At 37.4% G+C, this 16,949-nt stretch overlaps 1 protein-coding gene across 1 annotated transcript; it reads right to left on the bottom strand.

Moving 5' to 3' along the window:
* Positions 1-1,379: 1,379 nt before the first annotated feature.
* Positions 1,380-14,362, bottom strand: CHIC1 (cysteine-rich hydrophobic domain 1). Its single transcript, XM_009999678.1, has 6 exons — positions 14,352-14,362; positions 10,822-10,876; positions 4,138-4,293; positions 3,174-3,230; positions 2,881-2,940; positions 1,380-2,125 (listed from the first exon to the last, which is right to left on the bottom strand). The coding sequence occupies exons 1-6, from the start codon at positions 14,360-14,362 to the stop codon at positions 2,075-2,077; spliced, it is 390 nt and encodes a 129-aa protein (XP_009997980.1). The 3' UTR covers positions 1,380-2,074.
* Positions 14,363-16,949: the final 2,587 nt, after the last annotated feature.

Below are 16,949 nucleotides of genomic sequence, written 5' to 3'. Positions count from 1 at the left end.
TTGAAGACTACACAATAATTAAGGGACAAAATAATATGTATAGAATTTACAGACTTCAAATGTAAACTTTGTAAACTAATATTCTGTGCTTAAATCCCTCGTGGCTCCCAGGAGAGACCCGAGGGCAGCCAGTCAGCTGTGAGCAGAGCAGCCAGCAGTACTGGACATGAGCAGGCCCAGGGGAAGGGGGGAGAAGGAATGAGGTGGGAAAGCAAAGCAGAGATCTTGTTCTGCCTTGGATCTCTGACTACATCCCAGCACAGGCTGGGCAGGGAACAGCCCAGAAGGACTGGAGGCTCCTGTATCTCAGGGTATCCTCTCAGCTTGGCACAGCACTTGACAGAAACAAGACAAATCAGGTTGAGAAATTTTGAACTGAATATGCTAAAGTCAGCAAAGACTGAAGATGATTCCTTGTAGCAGCAAGACTGAAAACTGCTAAGCATTCACCACTGACAATTAATTCCTAGAACTCTCAGGCAGCTTGCCTGTTCTCTCAGTTGGAAAAAAACATTTTGAATATATAGTCATATAAAGAAGAAAATAACCTGCTGAGATTCCTTGAGTTTCTTACACAAAAATAAGAAAATTACTAACAAAATTCTGGTGTAACAGTAAGGAACTTCCATTGTTCTGTTAATTAAAGTAAGCTCCCTTCATTTACTCCAGAAATGTATTTGTAAGAGAAGTATATAGATTTCATTTGCTTCGTATTATCAAATGGTCTTGCTTAGGCCAGCCATTACTGGAAGTTTTTCTACAATTACTTCCCTTCCTGAGACCAGGCAAACAGCAATAAATCCAAAAATACGTGTGAATTCCACAAGGCATTCATGGCTCTTCAGACTGTGTCTGAATACCAACACATATGCCTGAGCCCTTTCAACTGATCCACTTCCTCCCATCAGCATATTTTGAAACACTATTCTGATTAAGATGAAGTTTATTTCCACTGGAAAGGATGCTGTGTCACTTCACTGTTAAAATGTTGAAGTTCTATCACACTACAAAAATAACAAAAGGGTTACTTCAGCTTTGATTTGGCTCTTCCAAATATTTCTCTTCAGCAATGAAGGTCTCCAGTCATAAAACTTTTTCCTTATTTAAAAACAAAACAAAACTTGACATCCAAGTACTTCTCATGTAAAAAAAAGGCTTTAGGACATTTTGCTACTAGCAGCTGCCATCTACCCCACAAATGCCACTTTTTCAAAGATGGAGAATATTTAAGATTCCTATTTCAGGTGCTACAAACACCTGAAACACTTTTTAAAAGAAAAGACAGAAATGCTATGCATTTTTCACCCATTTACTAAACAAAGTGCAACTGAGCCCTACACGTTTGGTAGTATGTACAAACTGATTATGGCTTTACCACAAAACCAGCAGGTGAGAGGGTCTGTACAGGGAGGGACACTAGCAAATGTAATAAGTAAAATGATGTCAGCCTGTTGGCAATAGAATAAGAGCTATATTACATTCTGTAAACCTTGGCATACCACACTTGACATTATGCAAAGAGTCAATATTTACAAATCCATAGTGGGTAAAATAATTAGCCCCCTAATGTAAATGATGATTTTGCAAAGTGCAGGACAAAACCAGTGCTGTTGATTGCAAGTCCTATGCAAGCAGGTTATACTAAACTCATAACTACGAGGTGCTTACCTGGCCATTTCTATGGAGGGGTTACAGGATTGCAACGTGGAGAATGAAATATAGTATGAAATATAGTATGACATGGCACTAGGATGTGTGTTTGAGGACAGCAAATATAGAAATTAATAAGGCAGCATGCTCAGAACAAGTTTAAGCAGCACTGATGTTAGATCCCTAGTGGCAACTTTATCAGTTAAAGTTAAAAATTCAAGAGTGCAACATAGAAGCATCATTTAACATAAAAAAATGTGCAAATTGTTCTCTTCTTAACAAAAGAAAGTAACATAGCAAGGAAGATACTCTACTGAAGAACATGTTTAAGTCACAGCAAAGTAGACCATCTTCTTTCCAAAATCATCTACAAGGCACTAAAGGTAGAAAATGACAGGTAACATGAAAGGCCAAATGCTGTTCCTCAGTCAGGTCGAAATATGGGATATTTTGGTAAGAACTCTATTAATATTACCTGTTGAAGAAGGGAAAAAGACAAAAACAGAACACAGTAACCAAGAAGTTCAAACCTTCAGCACCATTTCCATGCAACATTAGCTAGTGTGTGAGACTAGGCATATCCAAGATACTCTTGAAGGAGAGAATGTTTCTCAGAGTAACAAAGCCAAGAGTTCAGTCCTTCTGAAATAAAGGCCTTCTGGACACTTGACTTTTTGGGGGTGATTCTTCTTCAAGCCTACACAATTTTCACAGCTATATGTGAAAGTGGATCTGGGAGTAGCAGGACCACAGAAATATTTAGAATTCTGCTTTCCTAAATGGACTGTCTTGTTGAAACTTTATGAAATTCAGAGCTAGTAAAGAAAATTAAAAAAGACAAAACAACAAAATTTGAATCAAAGTAATAATAGATACCAATGGAAAAGGTGGGTAGGTGTTAAAGAACTATGGCTGGTGTGGGAATCACACCAAGGCACAAAGACCCAGTAGGTCTCCTTCACTACAAATGACCAGAATAAGAGTACCTGCAGTGCAAATGTGGAATTGTTATGAAGAGAAAACATGTTTAGTGGTTACAATTTTGAAGTCTCAGTATATGCCATGGATGCTCTTGTTAAAAAATGGCCTTCACAGGTCTGTGTCAGAGACAAGTGCACACTTTTCTGAGAGATTGTTTTTTAGATACATGACAGTCTTGAAAGTTAAGGATTTTCTCTATAAAATCACAGTTATGGTGAATACTGAATACATAATACAAGTAATACTTACATATTCCATCATATTGCTAGTTTCACATTTCCTTTTACTCAGCTTCCAGTGCAAACCGAGCTATGAAAATAATTATCAGAGGATTAATGCACACCAGCCAGCATTGTTTTGATGAGTAACCTAACAAGCATTAGCACTACCCAGTTATTGGGACCTGGAACACTTCAGGCACAGGTTTTAAGATCAGCAGAAGTGTGGAATTATAACAAGACTATAAAATTCCTACACAGTAAGTTTTTATGCATAATTGCCATGTTAAAGCTGAAGAAAACAAGCACTCTAATTTTTCTTACCTTATGATATAGTCTGTTATTTTCCCATTCTAGTAACTTCTGAATTGATCTTCTAGTCTAAAAAGTAAGTAAAAACTGTATTACTGTATTATAAGAAGTATTACTTATTATTACAATTTTTACTTAAGAGCTTTTCCTAGAATTGAATTGACAAATGTGAGATATTTTTTCCCTAGTGCACCTATATACTATTTACTTTTATGGATAGTAAGATTTTATGGTTACAAGTCTTGTAAACTCTGTAGCTGTAAAGAATGTCATTACATTTTATCTATTTATCTATTTCCTAAACATTCACTACTGTGATAAATCAATTGAAATGTAAACCACCGAGGTAATTAAGATCATGTTTACTTGATATTGCTAAAGTGCTTTTCAGAATTATTACTTTGGACCTGATTACACGAGCTGTCAACTTTCTGTTGGTAAAAAAAAAAAAAGAAGTCTTTAAACTTCCCAAATAGAAAAAAAACCCCTGTGTTTGTTCCTAATAGAAACAACTCAGTAAAATACAACAAACCACAGCTCTGAAATGTTATGGTATCTATCATATACAAAAAAAGTAATTTTTTAATTTAAAAACGTATTTATTCTGGGGTGGAGTTGTGAAAAGGAAAGTAATTTTCACTCCTGTTCAGGCAGTCTTGAAGGTCAGTATCCAGTTTTGCAGTCAATTCAATTCTTAGCCCTTTAGAAACCCTGGAGATTTACACTATCATATACTCCCTCCTGTTCTTCAAACTTAGATGGGATTAGCTCTTCTGAAGACTATTAATTCAATTGGTAATTTGGTATCTTTTACTTCATGAACAAGTCTTTTTTCTACTAAGGAATGGAAAATGGAATAGCATTTTGAGTGCAAGTGACATATAAAAAGGGTTTTGAAATGGGAACAATACTATGAAACACTAAATAATGCTATCAGTAATTGCAAAATAAATAGAAGACTGAAACATGGACTTACTCTTTTGTTAAGACAGACTACGGGCCACAGGCTGCAGCCCAGTGTGCAGCAGCAGCACAGGCAGCCACAAAGCAGCCACTTTACATTGACAGGGAGATTCTTCCTCAGGCAGGCATTCACACGGCTGATGCTGGTCTTGAATTCTTCTGGGGCAACCTGCAATAGAAGTGCTGAACTTCAGTGGAAAGCCATTACAGGAGTATTTTCTCAGTTATCTGTCCTACAGGTTACATGGAAACATACAGTATGACCTCATCCCTCCAACTCTTAAGTCACCCAGTGAGCATGAAAAGTCACTTTCCTGTAACAAATTCATTTATGGTCCATGCTTTGCAAAAACTTGCATTAAAAAGCTAAACATCACTTGGGTGAACAGCCTCAGCCTTATTTATTACACCTTTAATAAATCAATTGTTCTGATAACATAATGGCCCCAAACAAAACCAGGAGTGGGGTGCAGCAGTGCAACATATGCACTGGCTATGCTGACTGAAGAGAAAGAATGACACTTCCAAGGGAAAGTGGGGCACCTTCCAAGTAAAAATGCTTGTGTGTCACATGGAAAAAAGGACAATATTGTCTAAATTTATTTCATAGCAATGCAAGCCTACACTGTATCTTGGTAGGTGGGGACCTCTGTTCACAAATAAATTCCTCAAGTGGTCCATATCAACACAAGGCTCCAACATCGCTTGTGGCTGCTTCCTAAAATAGGGAAGCCCAGAGAGACAAACTGGAACATATTCAAGGCAAAGAAATGCATCTTGTACCGAGTTATGAATAAAACCTAGCTGTTGAAAACAACTTATTTAAATTACAGAATATTCAGCAGAGCTTACTCAAAATATTATTTGCTACATATTGCCACTGCAAAGCCACAGTGGAAAAACACATTTTCTATCAGAATTAAGCTCCTTTCTCAGGCAGCAGCACACGTCCTACAGAAGTGAGGACTTACTTTTTACATACCCCAAATCTCTCATCTCTCTACAGAATCTAAATAACTTAGATCTGACAACTCAAATACAGATTCATGGTACTGACATCAAGACTGCACTCTTAACTGTATCACAATCCAGCAATGCAACACACAAAGCAGAATAATCAGACCCACTTGAAGAGACCTGACTTAGACAGGAACAACTTCAAAAAAATCTTCACTAACTACTTGCCACGTTTAAGAAAAGCAGCCCTAGAATTAGTCTGTACACAAAGACAGGCAACTACTCCACAATCCTTCCAACCAAGCAAGCCCAACTCTTGTTCATTTGATTCTGCAAACAAGGGTGGCAACAATAACAGTGTTAATTTCATGACAAAGGCTCCTTTCACCAGAAGAGCAAAACTATGGGACAGGAAATGGAGAGGACCTGATCCTGCTACCTCTGCCTATTCACCAGAGCTGAATTCATTAAAACATTGCAGGAAAGGAACTAAATACAACATCTGTTTCCTGGCCATTCAGATCACCATGCAGTAGAGTCAGAGGTCAGCTGGGTTTGTACGCAAGCCAAGCCTATAGTTAGTAATGTAAGAACATAACATTGTGGTTATTTTACAGCAGGAACTAATAAGTACATAAAGCATTTAATTTGCCATTAAATAGACTCACCCTCTCCAATATTTAGTAGACTTTCTTATAGTCCTTTTTACATATACAAATGGAACAAGCACTAAATTTTCTTTAGACTGAAAGGAACATTTACATATGTTTTATAACAGACATCTTAGTTAGAAAAAAATAACTAAACTGAAAGAAAATGGCAAAACCCCCAGATATCCCATGTGTTGGGACATTTTCAATGAACAGATTAAAAATCACATTGTAATGTGGAAAACTAGCCTGTACTTGCATGTGTCTGAAACAGAAGGCTTTACAGATCCTGGCAACGCAGGCTGTTAAGACTATTCCATCTTCTCTGTGGAAGCAAGTTTTATAGTTAAGTACATTTAGGTTGGTTGTATGTAGAATTAAGTAACACTGCAGTTTCTGCAGTCAGACAATTCAAAATAAACTTGAGGTTACAGGCATTAACAAATCAGCTTTCTCAACTCTCAAGGAAGTTTGTGTTCTTTGTATTTAGACATACAAATGGCACTTTATTTGGTAAGTCATGAAATTTGTCTATGTATCATGTTATTTATTTGAAAAATAAAAATAAGTAGATTTTCTTGACCCCATTAGTACTTTTGCAATGAACCCCACTAAAAGAGAACATTTCCTTTCCTAGTAGACACCAAGTTTACTGGACCTTGACAGTAACATACCTCAATCCCAAACACACCTGTACAAACCTACCAAAGACAATAGAATTGAACAGTCTGGAATTCAGTTTAACATGAAGAGGTCTGTCTCATCATCAGTGATGACATCCAACACGAAAAGAAGTCAGCCAAATTCCTTGATCACAGCAGGCAGAAAAATGTGGGAACTAATAAGAAAGCACTGGGATGATGAAATTCCCTATTTCTGTGCTACTTTTAAGGGCATCACTGTCCACACCAAGTTAACAGTTTTATGCTATTTTATAAGGACAATATAGAGAATACCCCAGGATATGGCTCAACTAGAAACCAACTTTGGATGCCACCAAAACCCAGAAAATGTCTATTCCAGAAATTCTGGTGTGATGTCTATCTTTACACAGTGTTATGAAATCACCACTACTACCTGTTAAGGCACCAACTACTTTCATATACAGGTCGATCTCTTAACTGCAACATAAAATGAAATTACTTAAGATGGCCTTGGCTAACCCAAACTATAGGATGTATTTCTCCCTTTAGGAAATGTAATCACAGTAAAATTTTCTGTCAGCCAATGACATCTTCATTTGACACTAAAGGAACCAGTGACCAAGATAAGCCTCACTCTGGGATAAACGAAAGCCAAACAGTTTTGTTGCTCAGTAACAGTTAAGCATTGTTATATAGTGACAAATAAAGAAATATCTGCAAATAAAGTAACTGTTCTAATTTAATAATAAAACAGTATCCAAATGAAATGGTCAAAGGATTTTTTATTTTCTGGCATAATTTTAAACCTTGCCTTTCTTGCAGGTACCAATATTGAAAAGCCCAATGTATTTCAAAGAAACAGAATAAAGAGTGCTTCCTGCACAAAGAAAGCTCTCTAAGAAAGTCTAGGTTTGGGGATTTTTGGAAAAAGTCTCTTGGAGAATTTCTGTCTGGGTCTTGGAAAGAATGAGATAAGTACATAGCTCCTGGCTGTGCAGTACACCTTGTAAAGAGACATTAGTTCCTTTTAGGTCTTTAAGGGAGGGGAAAAAAGAAAAACATAAAAGGAAAGGAGGGGGTGTCATAATATTTTACAACAGGATGCAAGAGAATCTACAAACACAGGAAGAGAGCAAGTAAAGCCCAGCAGGCCTGATCTCTCTCTTCAATCATCATGATCACAAACCCTATCCATCACATGTTGCAATGGGATCACAATACCAGGACTACATTTTATGGCATACATTTCCCTGCATCGCACAGTAACCTCTGTATAGGACCCTTATTGTTTTAAGATCAAGGCAGGAAACTCCACTTTTTTTCCCCCTAAGGTTTCACTGCCTCCATAATTTTCTCATCACCTGGAAGAGTGCGTACTGTTGTGCCATGTACCAGGAAGAGTGTTTTGTTAAAACCTTTTAAATGCTTCTTTTAAAAGAATTAATACTTCTATAAAACTGTAGCACACAGAATTTAAATTTAGGCCAAAGTTCAATCACATTATTACAAGTTAAATATTGCCTCTGCGTTAAGTGTAGCCAAACCTTTTCTTAAAGTATTCCATTGAAAAGAATGCACTGCTTGAAAGCCTAGATCAGTATTTACAAACCAGCTGAACCTTGTATCTCATCCTGCAAGATAAATATTCAGTCAATCTAGCTCAATTAGCTAGGCCCGACATCTGACCTACCTGATATTTGCCTTTCCTTTATTGTTTTATTGCCTGTGTTTTATCCTCAAATATACACATTCACCTCTCCCCAAGGCAGCATATTTCAATTAAATATTAAGTGGTAATTACATGCATCTTGGCTCTAGGCTAATTTACAATGACTATCCAGACTGTAAAAACTAGGAGATGAGGAGTTAGGGGAGATGGAAGAAGAAGTATTTCAAATTTTTAAGAAGAAAATTAGTGGGAAGCTTACAATCATCATTATGTAGATGGGCAAACTGAGGATCAGGAAGCTGAAGTAAATTCCTACGACCACACAGAGGCATAAATCCAAAAAGGCAGGGCTTCTGGGAGAAAGGTGTAGCTCGATAGTTTTATCTATTTGGGATTTTTATTGTGCATTGGATATACTTTCATCCTGAATTTAAAAACCTAGATCTTCATCTGTATTAAAAAGAAAAATGATGCCACAGAGAAATCTATCAACCTCACCTACTGGCTTAATCTTTTATACTCCATTAGCATCTGGGATATATTATTAATAGCAACTCACAGTGGACAACAAGACCATTAAACTTAATATTACAGAGGCATTCTGAATAAAGTATGACATTGCCTTACACTGCCTGTGTACTAATGCAGGTTCATGGTAAACATTTTAATCACTAATTGTTAATATATAAAAACTCATTATGAGATTCATGAATTGTGATTTCATAAAAAGCAAGTATTTCCATTTTAAGAACAGTGGAAGATCTTAAAGTGATGTATCAATGGACCACAGTGCTTCTTATTGTGAATCATTTATCAGGGTACTTGAAGAATACTTTCTTACTGGAAAAAAACAGACTTGAGATTTCATTTTCAACAGGGATAAAGCTGACTGACTGCCATAACCAGAGGAAGAAGCAGATTATTTCTTGCAATTTACGGAAGTATGAAAAACCAAAAAACCCACAGCTGTGGTTTTTAATGTGCTCCATGGCAGTGTGAGGCAGGCAGCAAGGAAAACGTGTTCACTGTCTCATCCGACTGCTGTTTTGCCCTCGCAGAAGGGAACTAATTTATCGCTGTGTTCTTCTTACTGAGAAAGCTTCTCAAATCCACACATGAGAAATAGACAACAGGGTATCAAGATGCTGAACAGAAGCAGCATACCTCTATCCTGCAAATCCCTCCTCATGTGATTTATGTTGTCACTGATTAGAGCTATAGAACAAGAAGGGTAAATGCCAAGCAGAAGAACTTCCTCATGCCTCTCTTTGCTAAATTAAGTCCAAGCAGTTGACTGAACTTTAAATTAAACTTTTGTTCACAGCCTATTTAACAAGAGCAGGCCAATCAAGTGGAAAATGTGACAGATTCTGATGCTTATATTAAAAAGTGCAGGTCTGGGGGTTGGGCTTGTTTTGTTTTTTTAATACACACAAGCATATTTTAGAGAGACAGAAGGAGATTAAATGATATAATCAAATCACCTTTCACTATTTCCTGCTAGGTATTTTCTACAGGCTTATTTAAACAAACTACAACCTGACTAAAAGAACATGAGAATTGTTATTTCCAAAAAGTTTACTGTGGCTTTTCAGTGATCAGAAAGAGCTTCACAGAAAGAAGAAACCTTCAACACATGCAAGGTAGTGAAATGCAAACAGCGTCACCACCATCCCTGTGCAATCAGTAAGGCTCTTCCTGTTGAGTTCAGGGAGATTCTGAAGAAAGGCCCAAGTTCTCAAGGCTGCCTTTTAACAACCAAAAACTCCAAATAGCAACCTGCTTTTCAATTGTCCTGCTGTCAAAAAAAGCTGGACAAATTCAACACAAATATTATATTAATTACATTCAGGGGTGAAAAACAAGGAGAAAAACCCCAAATGGATTTGGCAGCACCAGGAGATGCCATCCAGCTGCCTTTTCTGTATTGCTAATATGACTCAATAGCAACTGGCAGAGGTTGCAGAGGTGCTGGAGCAATAGGCTAACACATCAGAGAAAGCAGTAAGAGCCAAATGAAGTTTTTTCCTCACAAATCCTGGAAAAGTTACAAAAGGAGGATATAAAATGAAGCCAATGAAAAGCACTGGAGAGTGAAACAGCAGAAAAAAAAAAAAAAGAGAAAAATAATTCAAAATTTGAAAGTCTAAAAACAAAAGCCAAAACAATTAGGGAATTAATTTAGGGCCATAACAAAGTTTCATTAGTTAATAGCTACAAATTATTATTTATTAGACTTGCATTTACTAAGATGACAGGACTCCAGAGAAAGCAAGACTTGTCACCACTTGATTTTCAGCACTAAATTACTGTATTTCTGGAACTCTACTAAAAACCTACGTAATTTGTAGATTTAACACTATCATGTTTTGTTCCTTAAAGCTTCAGATAAGACAAGTTCCATTCTACGGATTTACCTAAATATAAACTCAAGACTTGACAGACACATTAAAGAGAGGTCTAGTATTTGAAATAATTTCAATCTCACAGGAGGCAGCACAAACCCCAGATATCTTTAAAGCAAGGTCAAGTGAGTCTTGCTTTCATGTAGATTGCCTGCATGAAAACTCTGATGCCAGGTTGAGCTTTCCCATGTTTAGCATGTCAATACCAATAGCAATTGCTGCAAATCATGTCGCCTTGTTTCAAAGTCCGCTGAAGGGACTGGTCATCAATAGGACAGATTTAATTCAACAGGCTTCAGTGCAGTGCTGGCCTGTGCTGCACTGTGGGTTCATGAGCATGTATTTGTAAGAACAGTTTAATCTCACACTTACCTTCCCTGTAAGAACAGAAGGAAATTCTGTATCAAACTTGTTGCTCAAGCCAAACCTTGAAAACAAAAGAGACAAACAAAATATATTCCACCTAACTTATTTTGTTTCCATTTAAAAAAAAATGTAATAGATTTCGTACTTTAAAAAACCCTATTAATTTATTTTGCCCTTACATTTGCATAATTTCATAATCTTTCAATCTAAGTTTCTATTAGGTCTGGTGTATCATTCATAAGGTCATTTACAAGACAGAGAAATGGAGCTTGCTGTCTTACTTCAATTCCTTCAAGTCACTAGGTAAAAAATTATCTTACAATTGGATGGGAATAAGTTTCAATCTTTGCTTTCTTTAAGGAAAAAAACCTCCAGCTATTACACTCTAGTTTTACTAGGTTTAATAATCCTTTTACTGCTATTTTTCTTACTCATGCAATTTATTCACATGCAACAGACAAAGCTGGTTATAAAGAACCCATTCAGCAGCAGCAGCATTGAAATTTATGACGATAGAGATTTTTAAAACGTCTTTGGGCTGAGTTAAACTATCTCATGCAAAACTTGTAAGAGCCTACACAAAGCAAATTACTATGAACTTCAAGAAAATTAAGTCTTAGGTATCCCTGTGACTATTCTTCATTGAAGTGTTGTTATTGAGCAAGAGGCAAGTCTTCGTTTTGATCAGTGAAACCTACATGGAGCCAGACTCTGCTTGTAAACCTGTGTTACTTTTTTTTTGCTGAACCAATCAGATTTTCCAGAAAGCTGGTGTTGGACTCCAGCAGGATATGGACAGTGCAAGTTGACTTCACTTTTTAAATTTAATTTAAAGCATTGAAGAAGGCAAGAAGTTAACTAAGCTCTGATGCTAAACCTGCCAACTTCTGCAGACCAAGAATGCTGATCTTCCATCCCCTCTCCCTCACTTGCAATCTTTTACTTTTGCAATTCAGTAATTTAACAAAATACTACAGCAGCTGGCCTCTCAGCTACAACTTTTATGTGTGAACAGAGCTTAACATTAAGTTTGTAAACTTAAATATACTCTAAATCAAATTCACTGTCCACTGTGCTAAACTATCTCCTGAATATTTTTGTTAAAAAAAACCAAAACAACAAAAACCACACACAACCTTTTGGGGAGAGAATCTTTGCTTTGAGTCAAACTGACACCTGAAGTACTCCTTACTGGTCACTTATACAAACACGTCCTGAGTCCCCCAGTATTATTTAATATGTGTACACTCATGTGTACAGTGTAATAATTCAGATATCCATGGCAATGAAGCTTGTTTAGAAGTATACAAAAATACAAAATAAAACTTAAAAAGAGAAAAGCTTAATAACTGAAAATTGTGCTGTCTTTAGAAACCCAGTAAGTTAATTAAAATGTTCATTAACAATACTGGTGAAGTCCAATTGACGATACTGGTGACAGCTCAATCTGCTTAATTTAAATCAGAGCCTTGACTCCTGTAAAAGCAGCACATTGGAGAACTAGTTGTATAAAACAAAAAACACAACACCAAAATAAACCCCAAAGAATAGATCCTAGTAGAAGTGTTTCTCAACTTTTGTCTCTTAAGCTATTCTAAGGATTATAACCAATTGCCACCTATTAGTGTTTGCTTCATTCAACATATTTTCACTGAAAACTTTCTAGACGTGAAGATGAGGGAACTGAGGTCAGCAGAACAGGCTACTGCATATCCATGGGAACTGGAAAGCCATGATGTTAAATTACTGCTACAAAACCAGTCAAAACAGTAAGATTTCAGGCAAGCACAAAGGTTACAAATATAAGCACATTTCCATTCTCTGTGAATATGATTTGGCAAGTCAGCCTCCACATTTTGTGACTTTTCTTTTTAAGCTGAACTCTTCCAATTTTGTTATATTTTTAAGGAAGCTTGAAGAGCAATGATGTAGTCTTTTCAGTCTTTACAACAAATCCAGAAAAGACTGACAGAGCAAAGCACTTACACAAGCCTGTTTTGAGGAATACTGACTTTTCCGTTTATCAGCAATGAAACTACCTGAAATGATCACAAAGTTGTAGCAATCAGACAACATGAGAAATTAACAACTAGAAAAGTAAAGTAATACTGCAGCATTATTTACTCTACCAATATAACAGACTAATTCGACTAAATCATGTTAAAGGCCCACCTAGCCCAGAACACTGACTCTTACAGTGGCCAGTAGCACCTGCCTAGGAAACAGCAAAAGAAAAAAAAAGCAAATATGCAGTAGCATTTCCCCAGAATACTCTTGTGACCTTCAACAATTCATAGTTCAAAAACTTCCTAAGCCATAGGTAGTGACTTATCTCACTGGTCACATATAGTAACTAAAATTTCCATTGCATCACCAGTTTCCATAAAGAATAACATAAATCAGTGCTTTCTGACACAGATCTGTTAAGACTACAATACATTTTATGACTCTAAATTTTAAGGCTGATCATGTCATGACACTTAAATTAACACTCAAAATGCAGGAGTTGCCAAAAAAACACTGCATTAACATACATCCAAGAAACCTCAGTTGCAGAAATGCATCTCTTTTACACTGACACCTGGAAATGGCAAAAAGAATATAAAAGTCTTGACTACACTGAAAACAAGACTGCATTACATTAGAGTAATGTGTTTACTCAGCATCCCTGATAGCTTCCAGCACAGATTTATTAAAGTCTCTCTTGAAGTTGTACAGACTGTCCCCATAATGATTTACCACTGTTCAGAAACTTTCAAGTCCTATCAGATGGGGGAGAATTCACAAACAATATAGAAAAGTTGTAAAGTGGACAGAATGCAGCTTCTCAAAGGGAGCTGGAATAAGATACAATCGTAAGTCCTGCATAAATTAAAGACTGAAAGGAATAACCTGAATTTGCAGCTGCAAACCCCACCTACAACAGGCATCATATTGTAAAATCCTTTCCACTAGTTTGCAAAGCGTAAGGAAGTACAGTCTCCTGTTCCTTCCACCTATCTTGACCAGACAAACTCAGATCCCACATACTATTTTTTTAATGACAATTCATCTTAGCTTTGCCCAGCATTAAGAAATAAAACATTAATCAAGAGCCCCGAGCTGAAATCTCCTTGAGCACCTAACAAGTCTCTTCCCAGTCCAGGATCTTTTCCAATGAAGGCAACAGAACTAGTGAAGAGCAGCCTTACCCCTGGATGATGCTTGGGAAAACTAAGTTTTTGATAAAGTGAAAGGCTGATGCCATTTTCTATTTTAAATACGTGGATTCTTGTATTTTAAATATGCAGAAGATGAAGTAATATCAGACAATAATCAACTGTCATCTTATCAGAACTGATAACACCTGGCTTTTCCCTGATGTATGACAATATGCTTGTCATTAGCGCCTAGATTGTGGATCCCTGGGGCACTCCTACAAAAACCACAATGGAATAACAAGTTAACTTGTATCCAAAACCAGGTGGTTTGCAGAGTTAATCAGGAAACAAGCTGCATAACAAGGGCAAAAATATGCTTAATGGCTACTTCATTACCTCATTACCATCCATCGACATGGACTTCATTATATGAAAAAATTACAGCAGATAAATAAAAACCTATAATCAAGTTAGAGTTTGTTTACTGCTCTGTTTTTGAAAGTTACTGCCCTTGCTTTGGTAGGCATATGACTCAGTCTTCACTAAAAATATTTATATTGAGATACTTGGATGTATCAACCAGAGTCCCACTGGCTATGCAAGAAACAGCAACCAATGGGTTTATAACTCATTAAAATGGAATTTCAGAAGCAAAGATATTTACTAGGTCCTAGCAATTCCTCTGTGCTAAAATTGAAAAACTTTCTGAAAACAATAAATGACTGATAGTTAAATTTTCAAAGTAAAAATCTTCTAGAGTAAAAGACTTGAACAAGATGAGCAAAAACTTTGCTAACCTCTTTCACATGCATCCTCTCTCTGTGAGTAAAATAAAACAAGTCCACTTTATACAACCACTCCTACATGCACAGGGGCAAAGGGGCTAGCAAAACAGTTGGAGGTAAAAGCAAGATACTGCTGAAAACCCCCAGAAGACTATTGCAATTTATATTTAGTACTGTTGGATACTGCAGCAGAACTCTGTTATGGTCAGCAGCTCACTGACAAGGTCATAAGAATGAAGACTCTCATGCATGAAACTAAAACATAGTTTTAATTTACTAACTTGGGAGTTTTATAAGAGGAATGTACATGAAAAGCTGGAGCAGAAGAATACCCTGGAATTAGAGAACTATCCCTTCTCTATACACCAAAATTATCCAAGGCCAGTGTCAGATGAGGAACAGAAGGCATCTGGAACAAAAATCCAAGGAAAACAATGGCTTTTTAAAAATAACTTCTTTCTTTTTTAAGTGTCTGACTTGTCAGAACAGAATTTTTTATCAACAATTTTCCTGACAGTTTCAAAAAACAAACACAACTTTTACTCAATGATGTATCTCACTTCAGTAACTAGAGCAGGCTGCTTCTGAAGGCAACTGATTTCAAAAGCAGCAGCATCTGCATGATCAAGAAGTGTCAGAATTTCAGAGCTGATACATACTAACCAGAACTCCTGAGAAAGCAAACTACTTCCCTTTAGTAAGGAGGTTAGGATTGCATACTAGAGTTTTCACAGTATAATTGCATTTTACTGATAATATCCACTAACTGTTTTTACTAATATAAAGAAATTTAAAAATACACCATGAACTGGTAAGAGCTGCCTTCTACCACTCAGGCAGCTATATTTGTTACAGGAAGAAAGCTGGGAGGAGTGGAAGAAAAAGAAAGTAAGGTGGATGTGAATTCAGCTGTTACAAGGGTATGTGCTAGCTTATGATTTCTGCATCACCTACAAGTATTGCTTTTTTTTGATGTAGACATGACTCATTGACAGAGTTCTTGGAGATGCTCCTGGCCATGCCCAAAAGATGCTGGAGCCAAGAAGGAACTTTAAAGGACATCACTGATACACCAAAAGCATCACAGCAGGCAAAGCAAGTAAGTATATAACGTTTTTCCTGGTTTAGTGCTCAGGAACAGTTAACAAAGAAGGCGGGTAGGTGGCATTCTGACCATTCTGCTTGTTACATTCCTCCTTTAGTCAGGCCACATGTTATTTGGGGTCAGGACCAAAGGAAATTCCGTCAACACAAGCAAGCACACTGCGGTGCAGCACAGCAACTACCCCCTGGCACCAGCTCAAGGCAAACCTGATCCAGACTTACATGATGGACACAGTTATCAAATCCAACATTACTCCTCTTAGGATGAGAGCCTTCCCCACCCTGTGTTTTTACTGCAGATAGCTAGATCACACTGCACCTACTCACAGAGAAATGCACATACTTATATGCAATCCATAGGCAGGCCCAGAGCAACACAAGCTTGATGGATCTCTGCAATACAAAAATTTCAAAATTCAAAATTTCCCTACTGTGAAAATGAATGTAACAACCAACAAATTGTTATGGATGTACTTTCATATATTAATTCCTCCCCTTGCAGGAGCAGGAATACTAAGAAATCCCTACAAGTAAACACTACATATAAGGCCACCCAGTTTTCTCATCTTCTGTTCCAACTGTTTAAGTTACTAGCAAACATTCTGGCTCATGCTGCCTCCTAATGATAAAAACACTTAACCTAGACCAAACTCTCAACTAAGTTTGGAGAAGAGGAGCTACAACACAGCCATGTGCCTCCTCTGCAGTGCAGTGGGGGGCCCAGGGCTCACCTGAGCCAGAGAGGGTGACAGTAACACTGTTTGAACAGGCTGCTGATCCTCCCATCGTGTGCAGTTTACTTTTTACCTAACAGATTGTTCGGGAAAAGTACAGCCAGGACTGTCAGGGTTGGTTAGCTGCTGCATCTGCACCGAACAAGCCAACTGAACTTCAGACGTTCAGTCACGACTTCGGGTTGCCTCGAGCTACTGGAAAATACGAAGTTTCCCGTTTTGACACGTTAAAAGCAAAACTTATCTCGCAGAACTGATGACGGGAGGAGGTGTGTGTGTATGGAGGGAGGGGGGGGGAGCGGGTCTGCAGATCGCGGCACGGCGGGCAGCTCGTCCCTACGGGGGAGGGGAGGCGGAAAGGGATGGGGCTC

Source organism: Chaetura pelagica, unplaced genomic scaffold, assembly GCF_000747805.2.
Source record: "Chaetura pelagica isolate M959 unplaced genomic scaffold, ChaPel_1.0 scaffold456, whole genome shotgun sequence".
Taxonomy (NCBI): domain Eukaryota; kingdom Metazoa; phylum Chordata; class Aves; order Apodiformes; family Apodidae; genus Chaetura; species Chaetura pelagica.
This window is presented reverse-complemented; position numbering and strand designations above follow the sequence as displayed.